Consider the following 12,936-nt stretch of genomic DNA (forward strand, 5'->3'; position numbering starts at 1 on the left):
GAACCAGGGATTGAACTCAGGCCCTTGTGCTTGCCAGGGAAGCACTTATTCTGCTGAGCCATCTCCCTGGCCCCATATCTTGACCTTTAGGAACAGCGCTTCTGTGAACATGGTCACGCAGGTATCTCTTTGACATATGATTTCATATCCTTTGAGTATTGTTATGGTTTGTGTCTAGTTGTCCCCGCAAAGCCTCATGCAGCCATTGGGGTGGACTTCCAGAGTTTATTAATTCGTGATCCAGTGCTGGGATTATGGGTATGAATACTGATGGGATTATGGGTGTGAGTGCTTCTGGGATTATGGGTGTGAGTACTGCTGGGATTATGGGTGTGAGTGCTGCACCCAGCCTGGGGCGGAGAGCCTGAATGCATCGTAAGGGAAACACACTTGCTGTCTGCTACCTTTGTTGCCACTGCTCCTCCCTTTGCTCTTTGCTCTTTCCTGCCTCTATGAGCTGCTGCCTTCTGCCATGTGCCACTCTGCCTTGGAGCCAGCTGAGTACGGACTGAAACCTTCACAAACTGTGAGCTAAGTAAACTTTTCCTTCCTTAATTTTGCGTGTCAGGTATTGTGTCCCAGCAACAAGAGAAAAGTAACTAAGACAAGCATATATCCAGATATGGGATTACCAGATTGTGTGATAGTTTTACTTTTTTTTTTTTGGTGGAACCAGGGACTGAACTCAGGCCCTTGCACTTGCCAGGGAAGTGCATATTCCACTGAGCCATCTCCCTGGCCCATGATAGTTCTACTTTTAGAGTAAATTTCATATATTTTTTTCACAAGACTGTATCAAAAGGCTACACTTTCAGGGATCATTTCTATCCTATGTTACAATACTATATCAATTTACATTTCCACCAACAATAAGACTGCCTTTTCTCTATTACTTCTTTGCCAACACCTGTCCATCCTTGTTTTTTTTGTTTTTTGTTTTTTGTAAATCATAATACATAGGAAGTGGCATGTGTACTTGTAGTTTTTATTTGCTTTTTTTTTTTTTTTTTTTTTTCAGAACCGGGGATTGAACTCAGGTCTTTGCGCTTGCCAGGCAAGCACTTATTCTACTGAGCCATCTCCCCAGCCCCTTTATTTGCATTTCCTTGATTGCTACTAATGCTGAGCTGTTTTCAGACAAGTGCTGGCCATCTGTGTCTCTCTTTAGGCACATGTTCATCAAGACTGCAGCCAAGTTTGGGGCCTGTAGAGGTAATTTTGCAGGTGAGATCCTCAGGGGAAAGAATGCACATGGAGCAGACGTGAGTTCAAAAGACTGGCAGCAGCAAGAAATATCTGCTTTGTTGGTACTGCTTGCCGCTTGTGCATGCTGTTACAACCTATTTACATCCTTCTCTGCTGGGACTAACCAGGACATGCTCGGTTTGCACAGCTAAGTCATAGTTACATAAACGTGTCCCAGCATGCACCTGTGCTACACAGCAAGTTCACATCCTTTACATGTCTCAGACAACCTGGTACCCAAACTTTGAGGCCACAGCTTCAAACTTAATCCAACTTCACTGGGTTAAGAAACACTTAGCAGGGGCTGGTGAGATGGCTCAGTGGTCTAAAGCACCTACTTAGAACAAGCTTAGCAAAGCACAGGGACCGCGGTTCAATCCCCCAGCACCACATGCCAGCCAGTCCCGCCCCCTGGTGGGCTGAGCTGGCCACACACACACACACACACACACACACATAAATAAAATTAAAAAAAAAAAAAGAAAGAAAAGAAACACTTAGCGGATTAGTAAAGCACCCTGCTGGCTGATCCTGGGCGAGTCACGGATCCATGGATCTGGAGTCTACATCAGGCTCCTCTCTGGCCTTGCTCCTCTGCTCTGCTTCCCAAAACGGAACAGCTTTGCTCCAGTACCAGCGTCTCCTGTGATGCCCCTGCCTGGGGGTCAGCTGACCACCAACTGAAGTCCTTGAAATCATGAGCCAAGTTAAACCTGTCCTCCTTCCAGTTGTGGGTGTAAGGTATTGTGTCTCAAGGTCAAAAAGTTGACCACAGTAATACTAAAGTTCTTTGGGAGTGTTTCCCTTTTCAGTTCGGGGGACCAACTCAGGGGCTTGCACTTGCTAGGCAAGGCCCCTACCCCGAGCCACGCCCCAATCCTGTAGTATCTTTCAAGCCAGGTAGTGTAGAGCCTCCAAGCTGGCTCCCGCTGCTTAAGACTGGTTTGGCTGGCAGGACATTAGCCTATTTTTTAAATAAGTTGTGACTGTTAATCCTGATATGTCACCTTCTTGGACTGAGAAAGGCCTAGCAGATTCATAAAGCTACTTGGAGTCTCTTGTGGCTTCACATGAATTTTGGGATCTTTTATCCTATTTCTGAGAAAAATGGCATTGGCGTTGACCTAGACTATATTAAACCCATCGACTGCTTTGAGAAGTAGGGAAATTTCAACATTAACTCTTGCAGTGAATGAACATGGTCTTTCCAACTCGTGTATCTCCTGGGATTTCTCATCAGCGTTTTGTGTTTTCCTCATACAGGTCTTTCACTTCTCGGGTTAAATTTGGCCGCTAGAGTTGGGACCTCGAATGTCTGCTGATGGCCATGGGTTAAAAGGCTTGCTCCTCACCCATGGAAGGTGGTGGAGCCTTTAAGAGACACGGTGTAGTGGAAGGTATTGTGCTACTGGGGACTGGCCGTCAGTACTGCGGGCGGCTGGGGCTTTCTCTTCCACTTTCCCACCACTTACCCTCTGATGATTGGCCTTGCCAAGGCCCCAAGGCCTCGGGGCTCCCAGCCACACACTGACACCTCTGAAACAATGAGCCAAATAAACCACTCTCTTATTTTTTTAACCACTCTACTTTTAAGTTATTATCTTATGTATTTGGTTATAATAACAGAAAGCTAAGAGACATGTAAATTTTTTTTTCCTATTTATTTATTTATTTAGTGTGTGTGTGGCCAGCTCAGCCCACCAGGGGGCGGGGCTGGCTGGCATGTGGTGCTGGGGGGTTGAACCGCGGTCCCTGTGCTTTGCTAAGCTTGTTCTAAGTAGGTGCTTTAGACCACTGAGCCATCTCACCAGCCAGTTAGCTCAGTTCTTTAGAGGGCCTGCGCCTTAGCTCAGTTCTTTAAGTGGCTGCTTCAACAAAGCTGTCAGGCTCAGGTGGCTGTAGTTCAATCCCCACAACTCCAGCCAGCCAAACCTGCCCTGAAGGCATTCTGAGCAAAAAAAAAGAAAAAAGAAAAAAAGAAAAGGTCTCCAGCTTTTCACCACAGAGTACAATATCAGCTGTGAAGTCAACACAAATGGCCTAGATGTGTTAATGTGCATCCTTTTTGTTTCTTACTTGGGAGTTTTTATCATGAAAGTGTATGGAATTTTGTCAAATGCTTTTTTCCTCAGTCTATTGAGGGGGTTGTGTTTTTTGTCTTACTGTCATTGTGGTGTCACTGTGGTGCACCACATTTATTGGTGTGTATACATGGAACCATCTGTGCCTCCCAGGGACAAGTCCCCCATGATCCTGGCATGTGATCCTTTTAATACAATGCTGAAGTTCTTGCTAGTATTTTGTTGAGAATTGTTGTATCCTTCCCTAACTTTGGTAAGGGGTAATAACTGGCCTTAAAAAATGAATATGGAAATGCTCCTCCTGCAATACTTTGGAAAGTTTGAGAAGAACTGAACCTGTGAATTCACCAGGGAAGGCATTAAATCTTGGACTTCTTGTTGCGAGAGATTCTCTCATTATTGATTCAGTCTCCTTGCTCACTGTTGGCCTGTTCAGATTTCCTATTTCTTTATTATTCATTTATATATTTTAGGCAGTTATCAATTTCTTCTAGATTATTCATCCAAATTTTTGGCATAGAATTACTTATGGTAGTCTGTTATGATCTTTGCTAACCATAATATCTCCTTTTAAATTGCTTTTTTTTCAAAATTTTATTGATAAACAGATAGCAATGAGACAGTTTCAAATCAAATCAGAAGTACAGTTTCAACAAATAACACACTGCATATATTCTTCTTAGTGGTTAATTGCTGTACAAGATGCGGACATGATCCTTTTAAATTTCTGATTCGAGTTTTTCTTTTTTCTTAGCCTGCTAAAATCTGTCAACTTTATTTCTAAGAAAATCATAGTTTGGGGGCTGGTGAGATGGCTCAGTGGTCTAAAGCACCTACTTAGAACAAGCCTAGCAAAGCTCAGGGACCGCGGTTCAATCCCCCAGCACCACATGCCAGCCAGCCCCGGCCCCTGTTGGGCTGAGCTGGCCACACACACACAAAAAAAAATAAATAAATAAAATAAATAAATTTTAAAAAGAAAGAATCATTTAAAAAAAAAAGAAAATCATAGTTTGTTTGTTTGTTTGTTATATGTCCTGTTGTTTCCCTAGTCTCTATTTCATTTACTCCACCTTGGCCTTTGTTATTTCCTTCCTGTTACATACGAAAATGCTTTTACTTTTCCTCCTGACATCTTTTTATTTTTATTTTATTTATTTATTTTTTTGGTGGAACCAGGGATTGAACTCAGACCCTTGCACTTGCCAGGGAAGCGCTTATTCTACTGAGCCATCTCCCTGGCCCCATCTTTTTATTTTAATGTCACCCTTTATATCTTTTTATATTTTGTATATATTAATGCTTTTTTAATGTATTTAATACAGGGTCTGTAGGGTCTCACTATGCAGCTCACACTCATAGTGATCCTCCTGTTTTCAGCCTCCCAAGCACTGGGATTACAGGTACACGACACCATGCCTGATCTCAGTCGCTGTCTCAGCATGTCCCAGAGGCAGGGCTGGTACGGCAGGCTGAGGATCAAACCCTGGTCCCTGCATCTGCCTAAGCACGTGCTTTAATCCCCTGAGCTATCTGGCCAGCCCTCCTTCACGTATTTTTGTCACTACCTTTCAGCCTGCTTATCTTTTAACTTGGGTACTGTAGTTAAAAGCGGTTTACCACCACCTTTACAGTATTACTGTTCTCTGAATTTGACTGTGCATTTACCTTTTACGTTTACGTATTAGCCTTACATTTTCATATTGCAATTTAGCTACCTTTTGTTTTAACTTGAATTCTCCCTCTTGCAGTTCCTGCAGGGCAGGTCTGACGAGACATCACGCTAGTGGTGCTGTCCTTGGTTTCTATTTGTCTAAGAATGTCTTCATCTTATCTATTTCTGAAAGACAACTTTTCCAGGCAGTATGCTTAGGTAATGGATTTGCTTTGTTCCAATGTTTGTTTTTTGTTTTTTGTTTTTTTCTTTTGCTACTTCGAGTACATTATCTCATTTTATCTGAATCTGCAGGGCTTCTCCCGGGAAAACTGCTTCAATTTTCTTTTTTCTTTTTTTTAATTTTCATGATGGTTCATCCTACGGAACACGTAACTTGCTTCTTTACAATTGCCTGTCTGTCCCTGACTAGGATGTGTCTCTGAAGAGGTGCCTCTGGGTCGATCTCACTTGGCAACACTGAAGTTTCATGAACCTAGATGCTGCTATCCCCACCAAGCCTGGTATGTTTCCTTTACTCTTACTTCACGTCTCTTCTCCTTTGCAACTCCCACAGTGCATAGCTCCATTCATTATGGTGCCTCATGGGTCCCGAACCCTTTTATTGCTCTTTTTCATCCCCCTCTACATGACTGATTTCCAATGAGCTGCTGGTCAGCTCACTGTTTCTTCGGCATCGAGTCCATCTATGTAGCTTTTCAGTCTACCATTGTATTCTTTGTGTGTGTGTGTGTGTGTGTGTGTGTGTGTGTGTGTGTGTGTAACTGGGGATTGAACTCAGGCCCTTGCGCTTGCCAGGGAAGCAGTTATTCCACTGAGCCATCTCCCCAGCCCCTATATTCTTTTAATCCAGGATTTTTTAAAAACTATATTTGGTTGTTGCAGAGTCTCACTATGCAGCTCGGACTCATGGTAAGCCTTCTGCTTTCAGCCTCCCCAGCACGGGGATTATAGAATGCTCCACATACCCAGACTCTGTGGCTGGCTCAGCCTGCCCTGGAGGCAGGGCTGGCACAGCATGTGGTGCTGGGAATCAAACCATGGTCCCTGAGCTTGCCTAAGCTTGCCTTAGCAGGCACTTTAGTCCACTGAGCTATCTCACCAGTCCTACTCCAGGATTTTGTTTTTCTTTTCTTTTCTTTTTTTTTTTCATGCAGGGTCTACAGGGTCTATTGGATCTCACTAACAGATCAGACTTGTGGTGATTCTCCTGTTTTCAGCCTCCCAAATGCTGGGATTACAGGCTCACAACACCATGCCCAGTCTCAATCAGCAGTGTCTCAGGGTACCCTGGGGGCAGGGCCAGCAGCGCAGGCTGGGGATCTAACCTCCGACCCCTGCGTCTGCTTAAGCAGGCACTTTAATCTGCTGAGCTATCCTACTCTAGGATTTTTGATTGGTTCTTTTTTTATTTGTTTCTATTTTTTAACTTGCTTTGTGCATGCATCATTTTCCAGGTTTTGTTTAGTTATCTGATGTGTTCTCTTGCATTTCATTAGGCATCCTGAAAATGATTATTTTGAATTCTTCATTAGTTCATTTGTAGATCTCTATTTCTTTGAAGACAGTTGCTGGAGCTTTATCGGTTTCTTTTGATGGTGTCATGCTTGTGTGGTTCTTTATTTTTTTATTTTTTAATTTTTTTTGCGGAACCAGGGATTGAACTCAGGCCTTTGTGCTTGCCAGGGAAGTGCTTATTCACTGAGCCATCTCCCCAGCCTGTGTGGTTCTTTATCCTCCATGGAGGGTTGAACTGTTATCTGGACTTAGAAATAGCAAGCGCCTTCTCCAGTCTTTTCGGGCTGATTTCAGCAGGTGAATCTCTTCCCTGCTGTTCCCCAACCTGAGGAAATACATACAGTATTGCAGCTGAGTGGGTTGGAGTCAAATCAGATGACTGTTAGTGGTCTTCAGTGGTCAGACCTGTTACAAGGGGCTGAGGAGTGCCTGGCTCCCAGGTGGAGCTGAATGCTTCTGGGCCAGGGCCAGCGGGGTTGGCCCTGGGACTTCGGGTCCACTTCAAGGTCCACAGTGGAGCCTGCAGACAGCAGCTCTACTAGATGCATGCTGGATGTGACCCTGCTGGGGTCACATGAACCCCATGGACCCTATTCCTCCTGAGAGGGAGGAATTATGCCAGTTCACCGAGCAGGTCCTTAAGCAGGCAGGGCTGCCCCAATCCGTGTCTAAGAGGGCTGAAACCAAGTCCCAGGACTGCTTTAGGCCCCATGTGACACTGAGGACAGCAAGTAACCTCTGGGTGTCCAGAAGGGCTTGTCTCCCAGTGAAACCCTGGGCAGATGTGCCTGCTGCCACACCCCAGCGGAGCGGTACTGGAGCAGGGTCATAGGCCCATGGAATCTTCCGTGGGACACTGGTCAGTGACTCTGCCTCTGAGGAGTGGATGGCCAGGTCTTACTCTGGATGTCTGGGAGACCTGGATGGCTCCCAGACCATGGTTGAGGAGTTCACAGCAGGGGTGCAGAGACACTTGGGGACCGCAGGCAGGGGGCTGGCATCCCTGCCTGAGGAGCGAGCTGGCGTGTCCCCCCATGGACCCTATGAGGACATTCCAGACTGTGGCTGGGACGGCTTACTGCTAGGCTGCAGGTCACTGTGGTGTTCACACCAGGGACTGTGGCCACCAGGCCTGGACCCAGCAGGACTCCTCCCGGGTAGATTGCTCAAGTTTTGTATTAGTACCAACGGGCTGCGGCAAGTGCATGGGAGAAAGGACTTTTTCCGAGTCTTTAGGTGGCCAGAGGTCCTGCCAGCTGGCCTGGGCCTGGCCTCTCAGGACGGCCCTGCTCAGCTGGGCTCCACTGGGCTTTCACAGCCTGTCACCTGGATGCAGGCTCCCCCCGGGGTGCTCTCCCTGTGGTGTCTGTTAGATTATTTGAGGAGTGCTGGGGACATGCATGCGGCCTCTTCTCCTGCCGTCCTGCTGCTGCCACTGCAAAATTTCACTTTTTTTTTTTTTTTTTTTTTTTTCGGAACGGGAGATTGAACTCAGGCCCTTGCACTTGCCAGGCAAGCGCTTATTCCACTGAGCTATCTCCCCGGCCCCATAATTTCACATTTTAAAATAGATAAAAGTAAGACACCACTAAGTGCCGAAAGCAAAGTAACTGTCACTCCAGAACTGCGTGGCCCAGAACAAAGCAGCTGGTTCATCCACCCAGAAGTCCCATTGCTAAGCGCACGCCTGGAAATCCCTGGGATGTCCCTACAAGAGAAGCGCGGAGCGGGACTGGCACTGCTGAGAAATAGGACCCTAAGTGTCCACCGGTGGGAAACGGGCAGATGAGTTACAGGGCGCGTGTGGTGAAATACTCCGAGCAGGTGAAGTTAGAGGACTGGGTCAGGACACCTCGGGATAGACATTGCTAGCTGGGCGCGCTGACGTACACCTGCGGTCCAGGCTCTGAGGCGCCGAGGCAGGAGGAGCAAGGCTGAGCCCATTCCGGGTAGCTTAGCAGCTTAGCAAGACCTTGTCTCTAAAGAAAAACTAAAGAAGGGCTGGAGATGTAGCTCAGTGCAAAAGCCCTGGGTCCAGTCCCCAGGGCCACAAAACAAAAAGATACTGAAAAAAAAGAAAGAAAGAAAGAAAGAAAGAAAGAAAGAAAGAAAGAAAGAAAAGAAAGAAAGAAAGAAAGAAAGAAAGAAAGAAAGAAAGAAAGAAAGAAGAGTACTTTGTCACATATTCCAATTTTAAAGCATGGAACATACATTATTTACAGAATATATGTATTAAAAATACACAAGAATAGATAGAGTTTGTCAATTGTCTGGAGGCTGTTATTTGTGAGGGGAAAGGAACAGTGTGAGAATGGAAAAAAAAATAAAGAAGAATGGAGATTATCTTGGTTTCTTCCACTGTGTCTGATATTTTATGTTTTTTTGAAAACATCCAGCTGTTGCACAGCACAAGGGCCTGTACAGTACACAGCAGGTTTAAACCAGGCAGCCACACAGCCTGGGGGGCAGAGAGACAGGTGTGTGGCTTCCCTGGCTGGGCGGGTGGCACCTGCCATTGTGAGATGTCACAGAAGATGATGTAATGAGGGAGCCCCGCCTCTTGAGAATGTGCTCACAGTGTCCCCTGGAAGGAGAACCCCTGGAAGTACGAAGACAGAAAACAAACCAGTCCACACAGCTCCAAATTTCCTGCAAACGAGGCGCGGGAGAGGGGGTGGCACCCGGCCTTCCCGGAGCCCTTCCTTGGCTGCCTGACGGGGACGATGAGTGGGTCAGGGAAGCTGAGGCGAGGTGCACGGTCCTTGCCTGGTCGCTCTGAAGGCCCCAGCGGCAGCGCCAGCGCCCCTGTCTTGCTGCCAGAACTCCAGACCCCTGATGCCAATGGGTACGTGCCGCTGCGGACCGCTTTCTGTGAGGTCTTGTGTGGTCTGAGTTGCAGGTCATCCTGTGTAATCCGGACATACCCAGGCGGGGCTTTCCCGTGCAGTCCTCCCTGCAGCTTGCTGGCTGACTGTGCCAGGCAGAGCTACATTTCTTACGTGGGCTGGGGACAAGGCAATGAAAGAGGGGCCATCCCTACGGATGACTTTCCACCAGAGGGCTGGCAGTGCTGTGTTGGTGGCGCGCAGAGCTCAGGGGCATCTGTGACACTCATGGGTGACAATGGGCCCAGGGCCTGACAGTGGACGCACATTGTAAGAGAATAACCTCTAGGAAAAGCGTATTCTCTATCACCTGGACCTGGATGGCGGGCAAGCTCTGTCCCCTTGGATGGGCCAAATATGCTGCCTGCTAGGAAAATAAGCTCTGCAAATAATGAGGTAACCACACTGGGAGCAACAAGGAGGCTTTTCCCAGAAACAAAACCGCTACGCAACTTAAAGGGTTGCCGCAGAGTGCCCCGCCGTGAGAACGGCCCTGGACCTCGAGTAAGAAAGCCTGCTGCCTTCACAGGAAAGCCCACGGGCTCCACGAAGGGGCACAGCAAGCTTTGTTTCACGAAGCAGAGGCTGGCGGCTGGGATTTGAGGGGTTTTATTAATAGGATAATTTTCAGGGGCTGTAACTAACCTTAGGGTACTTACCTTCTGCCGCCCCCAATAGCTCAAGAATATCTAAAGGGTGACAAGCCAAGAAAACTCTTCCTCAGAGGTACAAGGGGTGATTTAAGAACATGGTGCCTGTTTCAGTGAAGAATTTATTATAGGAGGGTTGGTGAGACGGCTCAGTGGTCTAAAGCACCTACTTAGAACAAGCTTAGCAAAGCACAGGGACCGCAGTTCAATCCCCCAGCACCACATGCCAGCCAGCCGCGCCCCCTGGTGGGCTGAGCTGGCCACACACACACACACACACATAAATAAATAAATAAAAATTAAAAATTAAAAAAAATTTATTATAGGGAAGAGACACATCACACTAACCCTCCCCAAAATGCTGCTCCCCTTACTGTGAAGGCCCTGAGCACACAGTTCACACCCCTTTCTGAAGCATCAGGGCTTCACAAGGTCCCACAAGCCTGGACTAATAAAAATTAAAAAATAAAATCCGGATCTCTTGCCCTCCAAGACAAAGCAAGAATAAATGGGCCTGCAGGCTTGGGTGTAGTGGGCGGCTTGAAGTCCAAGGTAAAGGTTAACAGTCACGAACTACATGGTGAAATACTTTGTGGTTGATTCTCTCCTTTTTAGGCTTACTTGGCTGTGGAAGATTATCCTAAGTGTAATGTGTGTATTGACTTTTCTTCTCGTTGGTAAGTCTGCCCAACAATGATGCTTGAAGCTATTTCACAGGATTTTTTTTTTTTTTTTAACTTTTTCAGGATGGCTTTTTTTTTTTTTTTTAATTTTATTTGTGTGGGGGGGGGGCAGCTCAGCCCACCAGGGGGCGGGGCTGGCTGGCATGTGGTGCTGGGGGATTGAACCGCGGTCCCTGTGCTTTGCTAAGCTTGTTCTAAGTAGGTGCTTTTGACCACTGAGCCATCTCACCAGCCCTCACAGGATATTTTTGCATGGTGTAAAAGTACTCAACAAAATGATTAATATTTGGTAAATAAGTACCACAGAAAATACCAGAATAAGTAACATGTTTTTGAGGATTTTTAAAATTTTATTTTTCTTTATGTCCAATTATAAAGATAATGGAAGATCATTATACAAAGCTTAGAAAGTGCTTTTATTCCTCTTAGAATTGTATTTCAAAATCACAGAAGCTGATTTAAAATTAAGAACCTTTAATATATTTACTAGAAACCTGTCTTTTCTTTCTTTCTTTCTTTCTTTTCTTTTCTTTTTCTTTTTTTTTTTTTTTTTTTTTTTTGTGGAACCAGGGGTTGAACTCAGGCCCTCGTGCTTGCCAGGCAAGCGCTTATTCTACTGAGCCGCCTCCCTGGCCCCCTGGAAACCTGTCTTACGCTTCACCTTTTCTCAATGTGGGTAGCTCCCTTTGGAGATTTTGACCACAAAAGACTCTTGCCAGTGGCATGGATCCCAAGGAAATCTCTCCTCCACAAGAAGCTCGTGCTTTCTGACTGGGCCAGCACCACTCAGCATGAGTGCTGGGACAGGGGTGGGGTGGGGACAGCTCTTGAATGCGTTGTCACTTTGAGGCACAGAGGTCCCATGACCGCCAAGTTTCTCATCTTGCTGCTGCCGTGCTGTGGTGTCGTTCGACGTGGCAGCGCACGGAGCTGCTTCCCCGTGACTGTGCCCGTAGCCCCCCAGCTGGACGGCTGCCCGGACCCGACCCTGCACCAATGCCCAGTTAGGGGCACCACATTCCAGCTCGGCGACCTCCGCAGCACACTCCGAGTGCGCTGGCTGCTAGTGAGAAGCTTTCATCTCTTGACTTGTTCTGTTTCCTTAGAGAGCCCTTCCTGGTCCTTGTCACAACCCAGGAAGTTTATATTTGCGATCCCGTGGAAAAGTTATTGGCATTCTAGTGAGTTAATTCCAGTCTACCTCTTCCCACATAACCCACGATGGGAACAAAGACACTGCGGCATATCTGTAGTTAAGGGGAGCCCAGGAGCCAAGGGGCCCTAAGTCCAGCCATGTTGATGACTAGCCAGAACAAGGGCCTTGACCCAGGCCAAACCTGGGATTTATTAGTTCATGACGAAGGGAGTGGCTTGAGGATAGTGCCCGTGAGGATGGCGGGAAGTAGGCGAGTGCCGTGAGCTGGACTAGGCAGGAGGTCTGAGGTCACCTTGCGATGCGCAGAGAAGGAAACGCAGATGTGGTGCTTCGGGGTCAGTGCCTCAGCTCTGCTACATAACCCTTTACGCCCTGGGAAGCCGCAGCTCTCATCTCCCGTGGACGGTGGGGAGCAGGGCTCTTCTCCCTGCCCTGGCTCACCTGTTTTAGTTGGGAGCTGGAGGGGGAGGGAAACCCTGCCCTGTTATGGGGCTTCAAAGGCTGTATATCAGCACCTCAGCTGGACCAAATATGCATCGCTTAAAGCCAGTGGAAGTCACAAGGAAAAGTCCTGGCTAGCCTGCACATATGAATATGGGGAAATAGCCCAGGTCCAGCCAAAAGAGAGACAACTGCTTTTCTTTCAAGAAAAGTCACTCAGATGGTCCTCCACAGTTCCTGGCTATGGTTTCTTTATCTTTGTTGACCTTGGGATTGATAAATCCAGCTGGCCTTTCCCACTTGCTGCCACTGCCACTGTGACCAACTATGTGGCCAAAACTCTCATCGCAGTACCCCAGGCTAGCATGCAGCAACGCTGGCCTGCCCTTCCCAGTGTTCCCCTCAGGATTCCTTAGTTATGTCAATTTCATTTCTCTTTCAGCACCTTAAATATGCTATCTAGGGGCTGGAGAGATGGCTCAGTGGTCTAAAGCACCTACTTGAAGCAAGCTTGGCAAAAGCACAGGGACCGCGGTTCGATCCCCCAGCACCACATGCCAGCCAGCCCCGCCCCCTGGTGGGCTGAGCTGGCCACACACACA

At 47.2% G+C, this 12,936-nt stretch overlaps 1 protein-coding gene across 1 annotated transcript in view; it reads left to right on the forward strand.

The window, feature by feature from the left end:
• The first annotated feature begins 9,134 nt into the window (after nt 1-9,134).
• Nucleotides 9,135-12,936, forward strand: part of Sun3 (Sad1 and UNC84 domain containing 3) — a 21,474-nt gene continuing 17,672 nt past the window's right edge. Inside the window, exons 1-2 of the mRNA XM_004630533.2 lie at nt 9,135-9,364; nt 10,670-10,731. Of these exons, the coding sequence (XP_004630590.1) occupies nt 9,243-9,364; nt 10,670-10,731 (184 nt within the window). The 5' untranslated portion in view covers nt 9,135-9,242. The remainder of the gene's footprint in view (nt 9,365-10,669; nt 10,732-12,936) is intronic.

This window comes from Octodon degus, unplaced genomic scaffold (genome assembly GCF_000260255.1).
Source record: "Octodon degus isolate 3935 unplaced genomic scaffold, OctDeg1.0 scaffold00035, whole genome shotgun sequence".
NCBI classification, from domain to species: Eukaryota; Metazoa; Chordata; class Mammalia; order Rodentia; family Octodontidae; genus Octodon; species Octodon degus.